This window comes from Thermobia domestica, chromosome 8 (assembly GCF_964235325.1).
Source record: "Thermobia domestica chromosome 8, izTheDome1.hap1.1, whole genome shotgun sequence".
In the NCBI taxonomy this organism is placed as follows: domain Eukaryota; kingdom Metazoa; phylum Arthropoda; class Insecta; order Zygentoma; family Lepismatidae; genus Thermobia; species Thermobia domestica.
The window spans coordinates 83,360,359-83,384,659 of NC_137461.1; the positions used below are offsets into that span (position 1 = coordinate 83,360,359).

Genomic DNA, 24,301 nt, shown 5'->3' on the forward strand with positions numbered 1-24,301 from the left:
TTGGCTGTCCAGCTCGCTTTTGGTCTGCCAAGCCGAAATCACCACTTCTAAACCGTGCAAACCACTTCTGACACGTTCGCTCAGCTAGAGCATGGTCACCATACACTTCCACCAAAATACGATGACTTTCAGTCGCACTTTTCTGCATGTTAAAGTAATGCAGCAGGACACCCCGCAAAAACACTTTATCAGGCACAAATTGCGCCATGTTCACTTAACTACAAACTGGTGTTGTTGACGCTTTAATCCACTGCCCTATACTACGAACGATACGCGATGACAGGGGTTTGCAACACATGTGTGGATACACGGAACTGTGGGACGCTCCGTTCGTTGCGCCATCTCTTGTCCACCCGCACGAATTAATTCCTAGACCAAATATTAGTATAGGTATTGGTGCTCTAAGCGATTAAGATCTGTTCGAATCTCTGCAAAATATTTTCTCTATAACCGATTGTAATTTCATTATTCAATGCAATCATTACGCAAAGCTGCAACTGTTATTGAAGTCAGTAGTTAAATCTTTCAGTGTTGAAAGTTTTAAAATATTAAAAATTGTTTCACAGTAAAGGTTAGCTTTTTGCCGTTGTATAATTAAACACTGAACAATTCGTATTTCGTATGCTTAAAATTAACTATACTACCTTATTTATGTGATAACTTAATGTGTAAATTGATTCATTTGAATTCGTAAATATTGTCATTTCCTACCGATTTACATTACATATAATTATTCACTACTTATTGATATTTGTGTAAACCATTCACACTGAGAATTAGCTTTTGCTTAGTAAACGCCTCAAAAAGAACATATGATCATGGCACTAGTAAAAAGTGCCCACGGTTGGATAAATTTGTAATTGCGTTTTTTATAGTCATTTGATGCCTGAATCCAAAGGAACTATTTTTAAACTTAACCGTCCATGGCGTCACGAAAGAAATGACCTCAAGGTTAAATGTCTTTGAAGTACCACTTGTGTTAATAGTGAAAGTGCTCACGCTTGGATACATTTCTAATTACACCTTCTACATCAATTTGAGAATGCTGAATTCAACGGAACTATTTTTAAACTTACCCATAGGGTCACGAGAAAATAACCTAAAATTTGGGGTTTCTGAAGTACCGCTTATGCCAACAGTGAAGTGCCCACGCTTCGATAAGTCTCTAAAAATTGCGTTTTTTAAAATACTAATTTGAGGGTGATAAGTTAAACTTATCTGTCCATAGGGTTGTGCGAAAAATGACTTCAAAGTTGGGATATACATCTACTTTATTGATAATTCATTGAAAATGTACTACTATAAATCATATACCTACTTAATATACATATCGTATTATTACTAGATCATATACACTTTTTCTTAACTCTACCGCATGCCGTGCCGTGCCATATATGGCACATACTCTTTTTTTCACTTTAGCTTTTTTGTGATTTATCAAAGGCACCAAATGACTGTTTTGTCTGCTGTGAGAGATATTAACGTGTATGAATAAGAGATTTTGGTGTCATCTGGCATGTTCTTTGTGAGTTGTAAGTGTGTCATATATGGCACTTTCTTATTTCTCGTCGGAATTAAGTGAAAAAATCTTTAAAATTCAAGTTTTAATTCATTTTTCAAATTCCCATATGAGGATTTCCAATACTGATTATTATTATTTTGCTAAAAGAAAAAAAAATATGCAGAAAGAAATTAATAAAATGTATAAAAAGCTCAATTAGAAATTATCCAAGCGTTGGAACTTTTTGCTAGTGGCATGATCGAATGTTCTTTCGGCGGCATTTGGCCACTACAACACTTTCATTTTGCTACAAAACAGCTGAGGGACTGACATATGTATGCGTATACTTTTGTTGATTTGTAAAACCCGGTTTGGCAGGTGTTACTCTATGCAAGCTGTTGCGATGGAGACTGATCAGCTTCTGTATATATCACATCAAGTACAATCAAACGTTTACGTTTATCATCACTAAGCCAGGGTTAGTTGCTGAAAATTCGAGCTGTGACGATCTTGGAACCGAGAAGTGTCATTAAAGTAATTTTTTCTGGCATTTACGAGCTATTTTAGCAAATGACAGTTGGATATTTAGAAATACTTCGAAATTCTTCAATATTGTTAGCGTTTAACTCCCCCCCCCCCAAAAAAAAAGTCCCCAAAAATGACATACAAATTGATAAGACTTCACTGATCTGAACAAATGATGTAAGTGGATAAAAATCTTTAATATTTTTTTTTAACTTAAGAAATTATATAAATAATGCTGAACGACAACCGAGGTATCTATTAAGAGAAAACTGATATCAAAATATAAAACTAATTAAGCTTTCCGTTATGACACTATCAGGGTGTCAGATGCAGTATGGTAAATGAGATAATAGTCCAAAATTGTCGTTAACACTTATAAACTTTAGTTTTGTCCAAAGATAAGGCATATCAATCGATAAAGGACATAGAGCTTAATAAAACCACATGCATGAGGCTAAACTTATGCGTAGTTTTTCGAAAAAAAGGAATTTTTATGGTGTTAAAAAGTACGTCGTCTGATGCAGTTGATAGTTTTTATTCTGGTAGAAGAAATTTATTTATTTATGTACTCTATAATGAAAATAGAATATTGTATCTATTGTTTGTGAGATAAAGTTACTCCTAACAGTGACCCAATACTACTTGTAACATTAAAAAGCAAGTTATAAGGTTAAAAAGTCCCACAATTTTCATGTCTTATCTGTATAGTTATCTCTAAAATTTACAATAGTATTTCATATTACATCCAATTTTGAAGGACTCGGAGAAATTATTATTAATGCTCATATGGGGCTATTATTTTCAACCTCCATTAAGCCACCGGAGAAGGACCACGTGAAGAGATTACGGGGATAAAAAATTATTACTTTGTGTGTGTGTTTTACAAAGACAGTCAAGATAACTCAGGTGATAAGTAAAAACTGTGGAGATAACCTACTAGTATCTAACGGTTTTATTGACTTACAAGAAACTTTCATTTAAAAAAATAGCAAGCAGAATGCTATTATTCTGTTCTAACGTGAAATATATATACTAAGAGTGATAATCTAAAATCGTACAATCCGCTTAAAAGTCTGTTGTGTGTAATACATAGAAATTCAATGTATTACCCCCAAAAAAATAAAACTTTTAACCTTTATTACACACTACCACCATACTAACAGTCTAGGATAAAATACAATGGCATATTGTCTATAAACAGTTTGAAATGTACTCTTACGTCCATGACTGTATACTGTAGTTATTTCTACAACCAGTCAATGGTATTTCTATCACTATGAATTTTCTTTTCAACTGTTTCACTGAATGCAAAGAGGAGAAAATTTTCGTAATATTGCAGGAAAATAATGTTATTTATGTAAACAGCAATGGAAGTATTTTGACTTGACATTCAACAAGACTTTCTGCATGAGAATAAACTAGTCGAAAATTCCGAGTGAAAAAGTTCTACTGGACAGGAATCAGTGCCGTGCCGTGGAAAATTAGTGTCCGGGGCGAAAGTATACGACAGCGGCTCCGTACATATGAGTGAGATTCATTTTGTGTGTGTGTTTTCTTTTTCCTCTCTAATTTTGCGTCTCATTTACTTCGGCGCCCAGGGCCGTCGCCTCGTTTGCCCCCTCCTATGGCACGCTACTGACGAATCGAACGGAATTTCAGGCTAACCTCTACCATACCCTATCAGCTCTCTGGCTAGACTTCACAGTTTCATTCTCGAAGTTGATACTTAACCACAGACGATTATATCATAATTTCTTTTGTGCTTGGACAACGCAGTGTCTACCTTAATACCTTCGACGTTTGAATTACACTTCGTTACGAAATAACTGCACCATCCAAGAGAAATCGACACATTTTGCGTATTGTACCACAAATTATAAAGGATATTAATTACAATATCTTTAAATTGTTTCATATACATTTTTGTTGTTTTATCTATTACATATTTAAAAATATGATTTAAATGTAATACACTACATAATAATAAGCTGCAAATATTAATACAATACAAATAAAACATGGACATAATTGTTTTTATGGACCGTGTATGAAAGTATGTTAACATCTATTAACGAAACATGAATAGGATGTGGGTTTTGTTAAACAGAACTATTAAGTGTATAGAAGTCAAAATTGCGTAAACACAACAGTCAGTACTTTTGTGTTTCCCATGTGAAGCTTTCAGTCTCGCCAACCTCTTTGGGATGCTGTGTACGAAAGAGTGGCCATAAGGATACGTCTAACTCATGGAAACAGATCCGCACCACACCTTAAGTTCTCTCCCTCATGGAAAGAACTTTTTTTGAAAGCCTACGTTGTATGATATGGCACAAATTTTCAATAGGATACATGCCTCGCGAGTTACGTGGCCACCATAAACTCTGCATGTCTGAAAATCACTTTTTAATAGCAGATCTAAACTCGGCGCACTGTCGGCTAAGTAAGTACTCGCCTAAGAAACAATCTCTTGCAGTTGATAAAGTTTAGGGTTTATCTTTGTAATATTGTGCGTTAACTGACCCATTGGAAACTTTTGGTCTTTCTACATCCTTCAATACGAAACAGCCCCATACCATTACTCTCTCACCAAATTTAGTCACTGTTGAATTCTTCCCCACTTGCTCTGTTCTTCTCAAAAAACCTTATATATAATTTTTAAATCAGACAGAGAGAGAGAGAGAGAGAAAAGCAATGTTCCCATTCTTGAATGCCCCACGATTTGTACACTCATGTCCAAAATTATTGTCGCATGTCTATAAATATGTTGTTATAGGAATATAATTTAATAACGAATTCGTCCGGTATTTCTTATCATGTTACTGTGTGTATAATCGGCAAAGACATGTATGTGGCAAATTTCATTTCAAAAGAGCAGTAAATAAGAACAATAAAACTTTCTTGTCCATTTAGCAACATTTTGTTTTACTCATTCTAAATTTCGTATTTATAATTCTTTTCCTATGAAATTTACCACAAATATACACTTTCCGATTACACACATAGTATCAGTATTTAAAGTACCCTGCAAAATCATTATCGAATTATATTCTTACAAGAAGACCGTTATAGATATGTGACTATCATTTTGGACATAAGTGTACATGCTAAGAAACTGTTCCTGGCACTTACATGATTTGCGCTCACTATCCACTTCTTTCGTGTCGTTTTCTTCCTAATTATGTCCCTTTAGCCGTCTAACAACTGTCACGTAGCTTACATTAACATCAGTATCAGCAACTGGTGATGACACATTTGTTTCTCAAAGACTACTTATTATACATTGTTTGCTTTTGAATAACCCTTCCAATTATTGTATTGCGAAATATTCGTTTGATATCTTCAGCCACTAAACAATACCCTAAGGAAAATAACAACATTGAAATTTTCACAGATGATATAGTTATTCTGTAACGAATCGTAGATATATATTTAAGATGTACTCTATGAATCAACCGATTTTTCTTGACGCTATATCATCTGTGATTACGATTCTCGATTCAGTCATATTCTTTTACTCTGATTTTTAATAGAATTCACACTTATAAGGAACGAAACCGTTAAATTCCTAGGTTTCTCACATAGTACTGTTTCAATGAACCCAATACATTAAGGGGGGAGGGGGAGGAATTGAATGTTCGTCGTTAATCTAGTGTTATTTTGGAAAAGTGATGCGGATGAATCTGGGAGAGAAAAACACTTGCATAGTTGTTTATTACATCTGGTTACCGTTTGTCTCTTCAATTTTTCCATTTTAATACTACTTTCCGAACATGCATATGTTTATTTACTCCTTATAAATACAAATAAATTGCTCGTAATGATATTTATAGTGATACATTTCATGCATATATATATATATATATATAAATTTACTTAACAGGCAGGCTACATTTTGTACTACAATTTCTTTATATTTTAGGAAGATTTTTTGTTTAGAAAAAGTAACTGTATTGTGCTGCTTATATATTTACATTATTTAACACTATAAAACGTAAACAAATTGAAACTTCTCGTAAGCTGTACAGTCCAAACCATGGACAAATTGAGCCACTTCTTTAAATACAATATCTTTACAACAATTAAGACATTGGAATTTATACCAACACTGTGATTAACAACATTGGCTTTCATATAAAGTTTACTTTGGTCACAGAGCCTAAAAATGAATATCTAAATCACTTTTTAAGTATCCGACTCATCTCTTTGTTCTGTTTCCGCACTGTAAGATCACACTTTTCTGTTTTGTCCGTAATAGTATCGAGAAGTTCATTTTGAGATTCAATTTCTTCACCTAATCCTTGAGCCAATCCTCGTAATCGCGATAATGATCCGCTCATTTCATCTGAAAATAAAGAATATTATATACATATATAATATCTAACAAATTAATACAATAGTCAAATGATATATATCATTTAGGAGAGATAACTGAAAATTATGCTACCGTGATTACCAGATTACTATTACAGGAAGTTGTTCGGTTTATAGTCAGGCCGTTTTTGAACGGTACACATCCTACGAGAAACCTCTCCGTCACCATCGATGGTGTTCTATTGGTCCGCCAGCACTGTGAACTATTGCCCAATATCGAAGTTCCCATTTGAATAAACTTTGGGGAAGCAGGGACAAGTTTCCTGTAAGCTTTCCAAAGACCAGTGACAGTAAGTGGACGCCGACGTGGGAAACAGTCTTTTAACAGAGCCGCGTAAATTCATTGAATAGCTCTTAACAGGAATATCATAAAACGGAATGACATTAATTCCTAACTTTCGTTCCACTTCCTGATATAAACGCAGTGATATTCCGGTAGTATCACTTGAAGTCTTGTTCACATGGATCCTCACCTAGTTGGCATTCGCGCCGTGCAATTGTGGAATGTTTATTTTTTTGATCGTCACTATGAATTCCTACGATATCTTGAATTTACTTTCATATTTTTATCAATTTTACTCATAGCAATAGCTCAATCACCGCGGTATGTCAGCGTCTGAATGTGACCATCAGCAGTAAAATGGATTATGCCTCATTCATTTTGACGATTGTCTGCCATTTAGACCCTGGTAGGTTTTTCATAGTTTCCTGCAATTAGTTTTTCGTTCTGCCATGTGGCCCGGGTACAGCTGATGTGCGTGGGCAGTACGGACGTATCTGAACTGGAGCTGCTTACGAATGGCTGTGTGCACAGTTGAAGGTGCTAAATGAAATTTCTGGTCTATCACCCGTTTGGTCAGTGGATCTTCCTGGCGTACCAATCAGCGGATCCCTTGCAGCCCTGTGGGTGTCACTTTCTTTGGAGCCCTCTTCCTGGTATTTTTGGGCGACTTTCGCCACGAGCTCCTGGATTGTGGAACGAGTCACAATAACTTTCACAGTACCCACCCCGAGTATGAACTCTCGACGCTGTGCCACTATGCGTATGTAGGAAAAATGAGCATGAAATAGGGTCATAACATACTCTTCCCAGCAATGTTTTAATATGGGCGCCATTTGACAACTTCAGACATACTATCGACAACAAAGCTATAACAAGAATAATAACTTTATGTTTTCATTTTATGTATAGTACGCTGTTGTACAAATCAATCAAGACTTAATTAAATCACGTGCCTTTGCGTATATGTGTTTTACTTAATCGTTGATCAATTCGATCTCATACAAACATCTATTTTACCAGACGTGCACCTTGAATTACTTGTTGAGTTGCTGAAATCTTGCATTTTTGATCTTGTGTCTTCCTCTTCCAACTGGAATACTATTTCTTAACACTTCTCACACATAAACAGAGTCTTCAAATATTAGTTAAGTAGACTAAAAGACTCTTAATTAATGTAAATGCGTATACTATACACAACTACGTTATTTTCAAATAGTACATCGCTATTTGCCAATACTATTTGTGCAGTTCTTTAAAAAGTATGGAGAATCGTTGAGTTAATTTCCTATATATATATGTTAAAAAAAAAAAAAGTCATAACATTTATTCGGCTTTATTGTAAGTGTTGCTAAGCTTAATACAATTTCAGCTTTTATTAAGTGAGCTCTGTTCAAGATTAAGTTCCGGTTCTTTAGTCCTAATAAAGAAAGATTCGTAAGTGCCTTTCAATTTGCAAAGGTAAATCCTTATGGAGCAGTTTACCTTTTTAACCATGTACTTTAATGTGGATAAATGTTTGGATAAACCTGATTCTTCAAAATTACAATCTTTAGCTCGTCTTTTGAGTGCTACTTAGAAACTATATTTATTTTCAGTTATCTTAAAGACTACAGGAAAGTGTTAAGCTTAGCAACACTTCGAATAAATACGAATGAACTTCGAATAAATATGAATATGAAATGATCGACAATTAAACAAAATACGCTAAGGTACGTTATTTATTAATTTCATATATTACTTACACAAAATCACATATATCACAAAATGTTACTTCTTTAGGTTTTTTTTTTTTGTACGCTCATGTTCAAAATGATTGTCGCATATCTATAACTGTCTTCTTGTAACACTATAATTTGATAATGATTTTCAGGGTACTTTAAATACTGATACTATGTGTGTAATCGGGAAATGTATATTTGTGGTAAATTTCACAGGAATAAATACGAATATTAGAAAGAGTAAAACAAAATGTTGCTAAATGGACAAGAAAGTCTTATTTTCGTTTTATTATTCTTATTTACTGCTCTTTTGACATGAAATTTTCCACATACATGTCTTTGCCGATTATACATATACTAACATTATAAAGAAACACCGGGCGAATTCGTTATCAAATTATATTCCTATAACAACATATTTATAGACATGCAACAATAATTTTGGACATGAGTGTACATCTGCAGATAAATACATTAAAATTATCTGTTCAACTACAACCAGTACAAGCCTCATATTAAATGTCACGTACGAAGATCACTAACCCAGCAAGTGAAACAGATCTACGAAGAACCACAAGAAAAGGCAAAGTGGGAGAAAAGAACTCGACAAATAGAGAAAACAGAGTATATAAAAATAAGATAAGAAAACTAGGTACGATTAGTTTTAATTTCTATGGTCCATCGTCTGTGAAACATTCATATACGAGGGCTATCCAGAAAGTAGATTACGTTTTGGAATAAAAAAATCAACAAAGTATAGGAAACAAATTTTATTATATACAGATGAAAGCCACACACAAATACTACTTTTCGACATAGTCACCATTCAAATTAAGGCATTTATCGTAGCGATGTACGAGCTTGGAAATTCCTTCATCGAAAAATTCGGCCGCCTGCGACTTCAACCACTTCGTTACCTCTTCTTGCAGCTGTTCGTCGTCATCAAAACGCTGCATAGCCAGCCACTTCTTCATTGCTGGGAATAGGTGGAAGTCGCTCGGTGCCAGGTCGGGACTGTACGGCGGATGAGGAAACAACTCCCACTGAAAAGATTCAAGAACTTCACGCGTGACATTTGCCGTGTGGGGCCGGGCGTTGTCGTGAATCAACAAGATCTTAGAGCTCAACATTCCTCTGCGCTTGTTTTGAATTGCTCTTCTGAGGTTTTGCAGAGTTTGGCAATACCTTTGAGCGTTTATTGTAGTGCCTCTTTCCAGGAAGTCCACCAAAATCACACCTTTTCTGTCCCAAAAAACAGTCGCCATCATCTTCCTTGCCGACATTGTTTGCATGCATTTCTTGGGTTTTTGGGGAGAACCTGTGTGCCCCCACTGCATTGATTGCAATTTCGTTTCACAGTTCACGTGTTTCACCCATGTTTCGTCACCAGTAACGATGCGATCGAGTAAAGAGTCACCATCCTTATTGTAGGCGTCCAAAAAGTGCAACGCTGCAGCCATTCGCTGATTTTTGTGGTCCTCTGTCAAGATTTTTGGAATCCATCTTGCACAAAACTTGTGGTAACCAAGCTTTTCGCTGATGATTTCGTGCAACAAACTTCGCGAAATTTGTGGAAAACTCAAAGAAAGTTCCGTTATTGTGAACTTTCGATTTTCACGGACTTTAACATCGACTTTTTCGACAAGTTCGGCAGTCACTTTGCTGGGTCTCCCACTTCGATCTTCGTCGTGAACATTGGTTCGGCCATTTTTAAATCTTATGACCCACTGTCGCACTCCACCTTCAGTGATAATGTTGTCCCCATACACTTCACACAGCTGCCGATAGATTTCTATCGGTTTACAGTTTTTTGCTGTCAGAAACCTTATTACTGCACGCACCTCGCAGCTCGCGGATTTTCAATTAACGCAGACATTTCAAACCGTCACAGTATCTTAACGGAGCACAGCACGAACCTCTCACTAGCACGGCTAGATGCCGACTGAGCTGCGCAACGCTCTGACCCCAAGATGGCCGCGCTAGCCCCGCCCCTAGCGGACACAGACGAAAACGTAATCTACTTTCTGGATAGCCCTCGTACATATGATCAACCACTATTACTACACGTATCAATTAAATACTTACCAAGGTTCTGATCTAATATCCTCTGAACGTCGGCATATCGATTATCGGGCGGATCGTCCCATATATTCTGTTCTCCTAAACCGCGTACTCTCAATCCTATACAAATAATATTTCAATGAGTTATCCTCCAAAAAAAATGTTATATATATTACAAAACTGTATACTTCACATATATATCAAATATTTACCTTTTAATTCTGCAGTTGTTTGAAGATTAGCCTCCACAACTCATATACAGTAAAGTCTCGCTAATCCGAACTAACTGGGACCGAACCCTGTTCGGATTACGCGATTGTTCGGATTAGCCGGAATAACAGTAAAATCGCAGTTTGAAGCGGGTGAACGGGTCTATTGTGTTGTTAATACATAGCGTATAGTATTTTAAAACATGTTTTCTGACAACAGTATATGTACTGTACTGGAAAAATGTTGAAAAAACTTGATGCCTTTATTTTTCCACGTAGAGCAGTTGTTGTAATGTGGCTTAAGGCCTAAATACAGGTATTAAAGAAAAAAAAACTGTATTTAACGAAAGTTTACTTTGTTTTCTACGAAAACATGCACTCTTTTAGTTAATTTCCTAAAACTGCATATTTTTGCCACAAAAATTCCTTCCGGTTTACCGGGACTCCACTATATATTTGGAATGAGGGTAAGGGGGAGATTTTAAATTACAAGTAAATAAACCCGAATATATTGAAAATTAGCTGGGAATAAAATTCTGTCTGTCTCTTTGTAAACACAACTGAATTACGACTTATTCAAGAATCAAAGACTTAATTCCCTTTCATAATAATCTATTCCTTACATTCTAATTTTCTTACCTTCAATTTAAAAGCCTAATCTTTTCCCCATCTTGCATATGAATTGAACTAAGAAGCAGAACTACAGGACTTCAATACGCTTGTGTTCAGCGTGTAAAAAGTAAATCTTGTATAATACTTAATTTACTATCTTAAGTGTATTTGCAAAACCGATATTCAATATATTTCAAAATTTGAACAGATGAAAGCTTTACTTGAACCTAGATATGGAGACAATGTAATTTCGCAAGATATATTCACATGTAATTATCTATAGTTTTAAAGTGTCTAGTAAGTGTCCTGCCACATTATATGAGAAACGCAGGAAACAACTATTTTAGTTCTGCACCATGTTCTATTGGTACGAATCAATGACATTTAATGAGAGAAAAACCTAAAAGTAAAAATGTGTAGCTAGTCTAGAAACAAACTAGGCATCGTAGTTTGTAAAACATATCGTGACGAAGGGTCGTATCTCAAAATCTCACTTTTTCAGACATAGAAAGAAATAATAATTACGTAGAAAGGAAAGCTGTTGAATATGTAATTACTCGTTACCTATTCCAGATAATAATTATGTGGAATGTATAAGCAATGATTACATATTTAACTTTTTCTCGTATGTGAAATTATATTTCTTTCTTTATGCCTAAAAAGTGAGATTTTGAGATACGACCCTTCGTCAAATAGTTGACGAAATAAAGTACTGCCCCAAACGAACTTCAACTGTACTAAACTGTTTCAGCAATCTCTGTTTCCTTCATCAGTAGATCTGGGAAATTCACATCTCAAGATGTCATTTTGCACTTTTTCCTGTAATCAGTTGAAAAATAAGGTTTAAATATTGTTTGTGTAAATCTCTTGCATTCAAAGAACTCTTGTCATGAACAATATCTTACTGTGAACACTTTGTACTACAACTTCTTTATTAACAGGATATGTAATGTAGAAATAGTTTTATAGAAACGACGAAGAACACTTGTAAAGTTACTGTTGTGATGATGAACTTATATGATAACATGCTTTTCAAAGCACCACGCACTTGTTCAACGTCAGAAGTTTAACATGAGATAGAATGAATATTACTAGTGATAATGAAATACTTCTCTTTATTGTCAAAAGCAATCAATGGAGATAATGTTCAAACATGTGGACATCTGCACTGCTTGGGTGGATGGAATGGATTCTGAAGATCCAATTTTTCACACACACTGCGCGGTAAATCTGCAATAGTGAATTCAACTTTCTCTTTCAGTTCACGAATTGTTCCTGTCTTGTTCTCATATGCCTGAGACTCGAGGTAATCCCTACAGAAAATAATCCAGGAGGGAAAGATCACATGATCTGCCCGGCCAGGTCACATCATTTCTCGACAGAACTCGTCTGATGTTTTCGTGTAGTAAGTCAGAGTACTCCATTTCAACCATCGAAGCAAAGAATGACATTTGAAAATTATCACCTTAAAACAGAAAAATTGCACTGACTGCTTTTCACAATTACTTTATAAGCACCCCGGGCAAAAAATTAGTCACCCCCCTTGGTACTTACGTTAATACCGTGTAACGCCGCCCCTGGTCTGGATAACCGCCTGGATGCGGTCGGGAAGGGAGTCCACAAGGGTCTGCAAGGCCGTCACATCCAGTTGAACCCACTCACGGAGGATAAGATCACGCAATTCCACCACACGTCGGGGATGCTGATGTCAACGTTTCACCCGCTGTTCTAACTGGTCCCACAGATGCTCAATTGGGTTGAGGTCCGGCGATTTTGCGGGCCATTCGAGGTGTGGTAGGGTACCTGAGTGTTCCTCAAACCAGTCACATACAGATCCAGCTCTGTGAACTCTGCTGTTGTCTTGAAAAATGGGAGTGTCTACAGCAAAGTCATCGTGAAGGAAGTGACTGAAGGGCAACACCTGCTCGTCCAGGATAAACTTGCTGGTTCATGTTCGTGAACACCTCAATGAGTAGGCCCACCCCATAGTACGAAAAACACCCCCAGAAAATGACAGACCCAACCCCGGCCTGCACCTGACCTTCCACACACTGCGGGTGAAATGCTTCATGTGGCCGTCGATGGACACTGTAACGATTGCAAAATCGTTACATTTTGGTTCATAGTTTCATTGTGGAAAATTACTTTTTTGTTTTCTTTTTTTAAAAAAATAAGAAGTTTATTGTTTTGTTTTTGAAGAATTATTTTGTTATGCGTTGTTGGATTGAAATGAGAGTACTTTCATTGTAAAGAGCGTGAAAAAAGCTTTAAAACGATATATATATGTCTATATGTTAAACTGGTAATACTTGTAATACGGCAGAGAATCAATTCTTTTTTTTTTTTTTTTTTAAATTACACAACCACTTCAGTTAGCGCAGGGGTCTGGAGTGACGTATGTAATGAGTTGGGCGCTGCGCAGTAGCGAGAGTCTTGCTCCTATATATGGCATTCTGATCCGCTGCGCCTCATAACTGTATTGTAGTTTATTGAGCCAACACGGGTTGGACTCAAGTATTAGACATCATTACTTCGCGCCGAAAATTGTTCTTTTTAGAAAACGTGGTCGAGAGTTCGTTATAGCTGTGCCTCGTTTAAACTTGTGAAGTGTGTCTTAATTACAACTGTGATTCTAAAACTCAGTGTTAAATTACTAAGAGTTCAGAAATATAAAATTAAATTGTGTTTAAATAAGTTCTGTAAGCTTAATCAGTTTAAAAGTGAAAAAGTTACTTGTGTTTCTAGTGTGTGAAGTTGTGTTAAAGGAAGACGTATCTTGCAAGTGAATGAAATTAATAAGGTCTAAATTTCCTCTTAATAATACTTCCGTAGTCAAAACCTTTTAAAAGCTAAAAACTACGTTAAATTCCTAACGCTGCTTTGTGAGAGACGGAACACGTGTATTACGTCATCGAGTCTAGTGCGTTTCTTGCTTTCGTTGTGCCACAGAAGGTCGAGTAAGAAATTTAACTGGGTAACTTTAAATGGGGGAAGAAAAATAAAACGTTAAATCAAGTATTAAAATTCCACTTTTTAAATTGCATACTCGCGTAGTAACTAATATAAGAAGGATTTCCATAACTTCTTTTCATTCATTACTAAACTTTGTCGGTAATTAATGGTAATTAAAATTACTAATTACTTTTAATTTCGTTCTATTTAATTTTAAAATCTAAAACAGTCTCTAATGACGTATTTAAAGTTTTGAAGAACTAAAGTAAAATATAAATTGGTATTTCCTGCTTTGGAAATAGGTTAACTAATTTACAGTGCTGTTAATGAAAACGTCACTAGTTACCTAGTTCAGTAATTAATTGCTGTTAAATGCATATACTTCTATTTTAGCTCTCTTGGATATCTCGGCTAGGTTTCAAACGTAAAATTGAAGTAAAACGAATAATTTTGATTAAATCTAGAACATGCTTTCCGACCGAATAAATTTTTTGCTTAATTTTTAAATGCTTGAAATATTCGCGTGCACTGTACTGTATGGAATTGTATTGTAAGGAACAGTCTCTAAACCCAAGAGGATCTGGAGTTGAGAAATGGTAACTACCTCTGCTATACTGTCACTATTATTTCCTGCTGTATTACGGTAAGTGTGAAGTAGTAATGCTAGTTAAAAGTATTGTAGTTAGTTAAATAGTTTTATAGTAGTAAAAGCACTGCGTACATTCCTTAACTAAGAATTACTGAGAGAATTAAAGAGAGAAATAGTTCAAAGGTTAATTTTTAATAAATATACGAGGCTACTTCGAAAGTCACGATATCTTTTTGTTAAAGTTAGATTAAATTGATTGACGTGGTTGTTATCTTGCTGTTTATGAATTATAGAATTCAATTTAGCGTTTAATATTTAATGAATTGAGAGTTTTGATTGTGTTATCCTCATTCAAAATCTATTTATTGTAAATGATCTCTGCCTTGCAAAAAGTAACTGTAGTTGTTAGAGTAAAGGTTTTTCCATTAAAATTTTGAACACCTCCTTCGAAATTAAGAACCTAATAAGAATTTGTTTAATTGTTATAACTACTCTGAAGGAATCTGAATTGCATTAAATATTTTAAATTAACACTTCTGGAATTTCATTAAATAAAATCTGTAATTCTAATCACCCACCTTCACTCAGTTTAGGGAGTAAGATTGTGTGCTGGTGTGAATGGTACCTAGTTGTTATTTACTTGCTATAATAATATCTTTTTTACAGGATTTGTCCAATCAGGTGTGGTTAAGTCACTCGGGGTCACATTTAGTTTCCTTTTTAACTATTTCAGCTAATAGATGCAGGAAACATTCTGACCGCGATACCGAGAATTGTGACAACACGACGCCCGGCGTCATTCGAATACAGGCAAAATCGTTATTCGTCAGACCATATGACACGGCGCCAGTCTGCTACTGTCCATGTTCGATGATTGTTGGCCCACTGCAGACAAGCAACTATATGTGCATGTGTGAGCAGTGGCGTTTTGCGAGGTACCCGACTCCATATGTTCATTGCATGCAGTTCCCGTCGCAATGTTCTCTCGCTGACAGGTTGGCCTGGGCCTGCATTCACGGACTGCAGTAATTCCTGGCAGGTTTGGAAGCGATTTCAATTCACAAGCCTGGCAACCCATCTTCGGGCCCGATCTGTGAGGATCTTTTTCCGAGCACAGTTCTGGCGTCATGTTCCATGGCCACATGTGTTACACCACTGCTTGTAGACACGTTCAACAGTCCGCCACGAAACACCAACAAATCGGGCAACTTCCATAATTGTATGGCCCGGCCAAACACGATTGCCCCTTTTTGCCACTCCGTCACGTCCGCGCTCTTCCCCATCTCGCCGCACACACACCGCTTCGATCGGTTCTGTGTCACTCCACAGTAATGCCCTCTGATCGCTTCGAGACAGTGTAGGCAGGTTGGCCATGTGATTCGACCAATACGCTATCTGTACCTGTTTGCAGACGCAGCCTTGCTCTTGCGCGGCGGTGACTAATTTTTTGTCCGGGTTGCTTATTAATAAATCAATAATCACTTGTTTTCATTCTGAAGTTCATGTGTTTTTATTATTTAACTCTACACACTACGTTACATGTCCTTATCCTAGACCTTTTTGCTCTTGTATGTCTTCCTACAACCAGCGATCTTTCCTGCATTGTTACTCTCCCATCCAAGTCTTTTCTAAGACAGTTTCCTCTTCCGGCTGGCAATAAACTAAGGAAAATGAGAGTAGTAGTTTCCCCATTGCCTTCTACCTCCACAGTATGCCAGTCATTGAAGTCACTGACCACGACTGGAACTGTCAAAATTGCCGTACCAATTGCTATGATTTCCGCCAACTTTGCTACTGGAAGAACTGCAATCCAAAGACACTTTTGTCTCTACTTCATTCAGACCAATTGGGCAAAGATGGTCCTTCACTACTGATTAGCTCCTAAATTTCACTGTAACACCTGACACCAGTGTGTTCATAAAGATGGTGTCTTTCAGGAAATATAAAAACGAATGCTATTTTAGAGCTTTCGCCAGTTATTTTACTAAAACTCGCCCGTTATTAGTAAATTTTGCTGCAAAATTCCGTTAATACTACATAAAATAAACATGTAAAGTTACCTGGATGATCATCAGGTGATCGATCTCCGATTACGCTTCGTGTCTTATCAATCGTATCGGTCAAAGGACTTCTAGTAACAGATTCAGTGGGCAGAAGATCTTGACTCCTGGGTGGATCTCCTGACTTCCCACTAAAATAATTCTTTAGGCTCCCAAACACGCTCTGTAAAGTAATACTGCTCATCACATTTTGGCAATTATTTATATTTACAAGACACTAACTTTCACGAAACCAGCACAAATATTTTTGTCAAAATTAGAATATTACAAAATAAATTTCATAGTAGTAGATACTTATCTGAACATTCTATATCAATAGTACTGTTACAACAAATAGGCATAGTAATATTATCATTATTAATTACATCAATGATAAAATCAGTTACCGACGAAAAGATTTGTAACGGACCAGTTTGGATCCGTTACAGGTCTTAGTTTCTTCCCTCTGCTTCGTTGTTGTTGTTGGTGCTATTGCAACATCGACACCTTTCATGTTTATTTCGATTGTTAAATACTGGCGCTAATGACATGAAATTTATTGTCATTTTGGTCCTTTTCTTCTATTGGATGTTATTTTTATTATTGCTAGAATTAGATTGAATGGCATTGTAATACCGAAACTAGTGTTATGAAGCTGAAAATATTCATTTTTACTGGAAATAAGGGGCCTATATCTTCGACATCAATATAATTAATGATTTTCATAATATTTATTTGAACTACTTAAATTGTGCACGAATAGATTATTAGTATCTTGGTGAATCATAAATATGCATATGTCGTGCTACATCGCTAGCTCTGGAATCCGCGAGGATTTCGTTGCTTATTTCCTTCGTACGTTGGAACCACTCATGAATAGTATGTCAGAAATGAATTCAATTTAATGTATTGTAGCTATATGTAATCCGACACCATCGCCACTGTATGCTACTCAGAAGTAGTTAGCTGACATTATAATTACATCCATATATCGCGTTCTTTCTTGTTCATATGTTACGCAGATCTTAGCTACAAAATTCTGCTTATGTATTACAGTCCATTTATTGATATTCGACGGAACATATAATAAAAATATTGGGAAATAAATGACGAATAGTATATGAAAATGTCGATGAATCAAAATTGATACTGTCTTTGTTTTCTGATCTGGATGTCTGAAGTACACTACAACCCTTGAATATGAAGTTGTTATGCCACGTTCAAAGTAAACGTATTATAGACTCTTGATGTACGTGTCGCCGTGGTGTATCAAATCGCACACCAGGTGAAAGACTGTTACAAGTCAAAAGTACACATTTGAAGGAACATTACTTTTAAAGTTTATTTAATCAAAATCGCTCTCTGCGACACTGGTATTTCTGCCATTTAGGGGTTAATGTGTTTAGTTATGTTTCTGCGAAAATACTACCAGGTAGAGCTCGTTTCTCTTTCTCTCTCCCTATTCTTTTTTGAGCGATGATAACCCAAAATTTCCATTTTTTGAGTTGTAACACTCTTCCACTGGGTGTGTGAAATACAATAAAGCAAGATTAAGTACGGGAAGGTCTTGATCAATTCTTTAATAGTAAAATCTGCTTAGCATTAACTCATGATATACTGCGTCCATCTCTGTTTCCTCTGTGGGTACTCGTCATTCATTATCTGTAATCTTGAAGTTCGATCTTATATTCATCTTTGATGACTTCACGTTTCTGCTAAGTTGATTCGGCGAACATAAAAGAACATCTGGCGCGTGAGAGAGCGTATGCGTCTTTTAAAAATTGTAACAGAATGGAGGACATGGGAAACATATTCGATATACCAACATATACTATAAAGTATTTATTATAGAGTTAGCAGCCAATCCTTTGCAGAACTCAAAAGTAATCAAATTCTAATCTATTCCCTGGTAATAAACTCAGAGAAAGATTGCGCGCTTCGCAAGAACCCCAAAACACGTGACACACGTAAATTATATAACTTAATAATATATGACCTAATAATACAGCTGTTTAGTGCTTACTCACTTTAATGCCCTGAATATGTTTTTGGCTGATTCTCAATGTGTTGTTAATATCATCTAGTCTTTTCTCTGTGCGTTCTAGCTGCTCTCTCTGCCGCAGGAGTTCCTGCAGATGAAACAAATATAAATATTAAATAAAATATTTACTTACAAATGCTATACGATACATATTAAATAAATCAATTTCTTAATTTTACAAAAGCATTATGAAAGATTCCCCAACCAAAGTGGTGTGTTTTTCTTTTCACGACATATTCAGTGCGCTTAACGATACAACTCCTCTAAAACTATCAGGATTTTTGCGATCAGTGTTTATGAGACAAGGAAAAAAATGCAATCAAAACAAATTTAAAAATATTGTTTATAAAACCTGTTAAATTTTCCTTTTTAGGGCATATAGTACGGTACTGATCAACAGTCAACTTCTGGTTCCAAACTGAGTTATCCTTTGAATAATAATTAGCTTTCGAATAAAACGAAAAGCAACAAAATTTCTTGAATCATCCCATAGATAGAAATTTTAATGTTTTGCCGAAAACCGCACGTGAGAAATGGCACCCATGCTGCAATATTTGGCGGCCTGTATCTCGGGCCAGGATTTTTTTAAAAATAAAAAATACAGGTTTCTTACTTTGTCCTGGATTTTAACATTTAAATTTAATAACACCTGAGACTATCAAGGGAACTCTTCTGCTTGCATTAATATGGACTAACATTCATAATCTGTCTCCTTTAGTCTAAAAAGCGTAATAGTGGTTTCGTGTTTTCTAACACATTATATGCGCCTTCCAAAGGTAATTCAAGCACATTCAACTTACGTTCAACGAGTGCCCGCTCCTGCTCTTAATGCTCAACTCATGTGATACTTGCCTGCCTTCGCTATCTCAGGCTCTATATTTCCTAGCAATTATGAAACCAGTCCCCTACCATGTAAGAATCTTAGTAAAAATGAACGTGTGTTAATTCAACATTTTATGTACTACATACCACTACACTTACCACTCAGCGAGTCTGCTGTATACCTCCACAAAATAAATTCGTTATACCACATACTTGTACATTATTTTTTAATTCATAGTATACGTAAGTGGCGATACACCCAAAGTAAATAAAAGCACACTGTTCGATTTCCTTTCTTTAAGAGTTATCTCGTTGTTATACTGACCGTAACAACAACAGTAAGATACCCGAGTACGAAAAACAAGGACCAACCCGAACGAATTGTCACTATGCTCTAATTTGGCATGTCATTCCCTTTAGGATAGGGTAGAGCGAAGTTGAAGAACACGCCCGGTAGCACATAGGTACGTCCGTACGAGCAGGCGCATTAACATGCGTGACCATGTGCCGATGGAATATCTGCAACGTTAACATGACGCTTCGTCATACGCGTCCTTATATCCCTGTGTTGTATAGATTCCTTGTACAGGGAAAGAAATAACGTAATACACTGTTGAAACTAGGTTCGATTCCCGGCGCGAGCTCATGTGGTTGGGATTCCACGTTAATCAGTAGGTCCCGTCTCATATAGCCTCGCAGCTGAAAGGGAGTTAAACTCAAAAGCGCCTCTGATTTTTCATGTTACCATTTTAAGGTGTCCATAATATACTAACACAATTATATAGAGTTTTCACTTATATAGAAACAACCAAACCAGCTTTTTAAAAAATAAAACCTTTTTCTTTTATCTTCTGCGATTATGCATTTTAGGCTAAAGAAGGTTCATCGATGAACGATGATGGTATAATTGGTGGAATGAGAACGTGAAAAGAGACTCCCGAGAAAACCCAATGCACGACATTGTTCACCAAACTTACTTGGGCCGGGATCGAACCAGGGACGTCTAGTACCAGAAGTGAGTGCCCTACCACTGAAGCCCCCGTGGCCCAAAATCATTGCTTAAAAAAAAAGCTACAATTTAATATTTCGGGTAAACTTTACAATACACGCTACAGCTACGCATGGATAAGCATGACCGCTCCAAAAAGGCATAGCAGAGTAGGGTAGGGTAGGGCAAAGTAGTTACAAAAATGAAATAACGTCTTTAAGTGTTACGTCCCACCTATATGCTGACTAGGCTAAGGGAGACGGTGATGAGAAATGAATAAAATTGTGGAATGAAGAAACTGGGAGGAAACGGAAGAACCCCGAGAAAACCCATGCACACGGTGTTTGTCCACCACAAAGTTCACTTGGCACGAGCTGGAATCGAACCAGGGATCCCATGCACCAGAGGTGAACGCTTTACCACTAAGCCACCGCGGCCCCAGAGTAGAGTAAAGGTAGGGATAAGTATGTAGTGTAGGGTCGGGTTAGCTTAGGGTTAAGGAAGTATGAACCCAGGACTACATATTACTCTGAACCTGAAACCCTTGTACACACTATTGTTTATTACCTTTTAATTATCTCGTAAATTTTTAATTCGGATTATGTTAATACGCAATGCATACTACTACGTACTACCAGTCAATGTTTATTGGCGTATGTTTAGCAGAAGGGGTCCAGCAATTTTTTAATTTCGGAAATTTTCTGGGTAAGTCTTTACTTTGACTCCAACTGTGACTTTAATCGGTTCTTATAGGTTCAGTTACTTCCTGGAACTGTTTGTGCGTGAGTCACTTGTTGGAACTGTTCGTGCCTTTGGTGTGACGTCTTAGTTCATATTTTTTCCACTAGGTGTCTGTGTAGTCATATGGTAGTTTGTTAGTATGATGTCACATGTTCTGTGTGCATGTATGTGTGTGCTGTTGTTTCTGGCATGCGGGAAGCGCGTAATTGAATTGGTTGAATTGAGTTAGAGAAAACCTATCATAGTTGTGGTCTAAAGCTGAAGATATTTTCGACGTATTGTAAAAGTGGACGTTTATTGGTTTCTTGTTTGTAATAATAGCAAGTGTGCTCGGTTTAATAAAACGACGTGTGTGCGGAAAGGAACATTTTTCAGTAATGTTGAGTATTGTGCATGTGTTCTTGGTATCTTATTTTTTCGTGTGTGGAATCAGCAGTTATGAGTTCATTATTCATGAGTGTTCTCCTATGGCGAAATGGTGTTTTCTTTTTTTAATTCATATTATTTTTATTCTTGATTTGTTTTGCATTTGAGTATTAGGCAAAGTATTTGGTTTGCTGCTGCTTGTCCTATTGTCTTGTTGAGATGTATTTTTTTTTTCGTTGTCATGCACTGATTTATGATTAGAGACGAGTGTTTTTTTTTTTTTTAATTTTTCCCTTCTTATCTTAGCTTTATAGTAGTGGTGTGATTATTTATTATTATTTTGGATGTTTTTATGGTACTTGAGCGGGGGGTTTGGGGGGCGGTAGCTCCCCATTTAGATCTGAAAATTCATAGTCACCGCTTCACCTGGATTGATGTTTAGTAACATTGTGGCCCTTGTACTTATAGTATAATTCTTAACATCGTATAGTAACATTGTGGCCCTTGTACTTATAGTACAATTCCTAACATCGTACATTACTTTCACTGTGTTAGTAATTGTAATCGATTCACGTGATCCGGTTCCGGGAGCAGTTTAGGAATCATTCCTAAACTGCTCCCGGAATCGGATCACATGAATCGGTTGAAGTCACTGTTTGGCTCAAAGTAAAAATTTGCCATTTTCTGTTCACATTAGGTTAAGTTAGCGTGTAGTTTTACTGTATGGATCCACACACACAAATTCATAAAAAAACATACTTCTTTGTCTCTGCTTTCACTTTCCATATCTTCAGCAATCACTTGTGAGGTGTGCTCTTGCATTCCTCGGTGCAGATTCACTGTAACAGGTCTTATGCAGAACACCAACTAATCTTGGTCATTAAAAGGCACTAATGCTACCTTAAGAAAACATAGCCAAGCGAGCGAGGGGGGTTAGAAGCCCTGCAGGGCTAGTTATTTTTAAACTTTTCCACAATTTACACCAAAACAAGGTGACCACTAAAACTCTAAACAGAATTTAAATGGTTCAACTTCTTAACTATTGCTTCTCGTATACCCTGATCCACGTTCAATCAGTTTATACCCTGTGAATTATGGCTACCTCAACGTCAGTGTTTGTGTACAATGTTACACTTCTTTTCACGTATTTTATTCCGTGTGGACGTCAAAACACAAACTATTTCGATTTCTTAAAAACTACTCTAATACAATATTCGTTGTAATTTATCATAGCCATTTCACAAATAGTCACTCAATTTATCATATACATTCATCTGTAATTACCGGAAAGGTTCTAAAACAGGTCCCTCTTACGATTTACCTGTAATAAAGACAAAAAACAACGTGCCATGCGAGTTCTAACCCGCGTTTACTCGCTGATGCTCGATCGGTACTACTATGTGAATTAAACTTTGGTACAGAAAGGAACCAACTACTAACCTATATAGGGAGACCTGTGTTCTAGAACCTTCCGCAATGACCTTATGGGAGAGTACATGCATTTCAGGTTCGGCTTTCATTTCGGTAATAGTTAAGAACAGCTACTTCTCATCTCCCGTGCAGGAGGATACATCTTACTGCTGCACTACCTAAATACCCTAAGTACAAGGGCAAGAACTCAGTCTATTACCTACTTTTTAACATCCTAGATAGTCAATGAATATTTCCTGAAAGTATGGCGTTTCTCGTCCTTCCCTAAATGGGAAGTACGGCTCCTTAACTATAACCCCTAGGTGATGTTAGTTTATATTACGTTATGTTAGTGTAAGGGTCCAGCTTAATTTTCCAAAAAAATAAAATCGCTTAATTCTACCAACACTAGGTTAGTTTAGTTTAGATTTCGTTACGCTATATTAGGTCTAAATTTATCAATGTGAGAAATCTGAGTTACTTGTTTAACGCTTGCACTAGTGACTTATTGACTATTTGAATTCCCTATTACAGAAGCCACTCAATAGGCAATATTACTCCAAAAATAAACTCTCAATTAGTACTGAAAGGTCATCTTTTGGTATTTCATTTGTAATGTGTAACTTTCTCTACTCTACATGTGTACGGTACTGTTAAACTAATCGATAAAATAGGTCAATCAAATGCGATCAGGAAGATAAAATATCTATGTCTTACTTTCAAATTGTCTTTATATTTTACTTTTACCTCTGGAAGCTTTGCATACCTCTGCAGTTGCAACTCCAACTTGCTCGGACTCGCGTAACATACGAATAGATCGTTCTGATGACTGGATAGTACGCTCCTCAATTTGACGCTTCCTTTCAAGGAGTTGTAATCTTTTATCTTCAAGATCATCTTCCTCTTGTCTTATATAATTTGGTAGCATATATCCTGATGTCCCTGTTTTTGGATGTTGGAGGAAAGTAGCATCATCTACATCATCATCATCTGCAGAAAAGAAGGGATTTCTAGGATCACTCAGATATGGCCTGCCTGCCATATTGCCAACTAACTGTGAAACACCTACCGTA

General features: G+C 36.4%; 1 protein-coding gene across 1 annotated transcript; it reads right to left on the reverse strand.

Annotated features, from left to right (window-relative positions):
• Window positions 1–5,787: 5,787 nt before the first annotated feature.
• On the reverse strand, window positions 5,788–24,301 carry Snap29 (Synaptosomal-associated protein 29kDa). The gene is made up of 5 exons (XM_081768654.1): window positions 23,995–24,301; window positions 18,888–18,989; window positions 16,882–17,044; window positions 10,484–10,579; window positions 5,788–6,368 (listed from the first exon to the last, which is right to left on the reverse strand). The coding sequence occupies exons 1-5, from the start codon at window positions 24,268–24,270 to the stop codon at window positions 6,202–6,204; spliced, it is 804 nt and encodes a 267-aa protein (XP_081624780.1). The 5' UTR covers window positions 24,271–24,301; the 3' UTR covers window positions 5,788–6,201.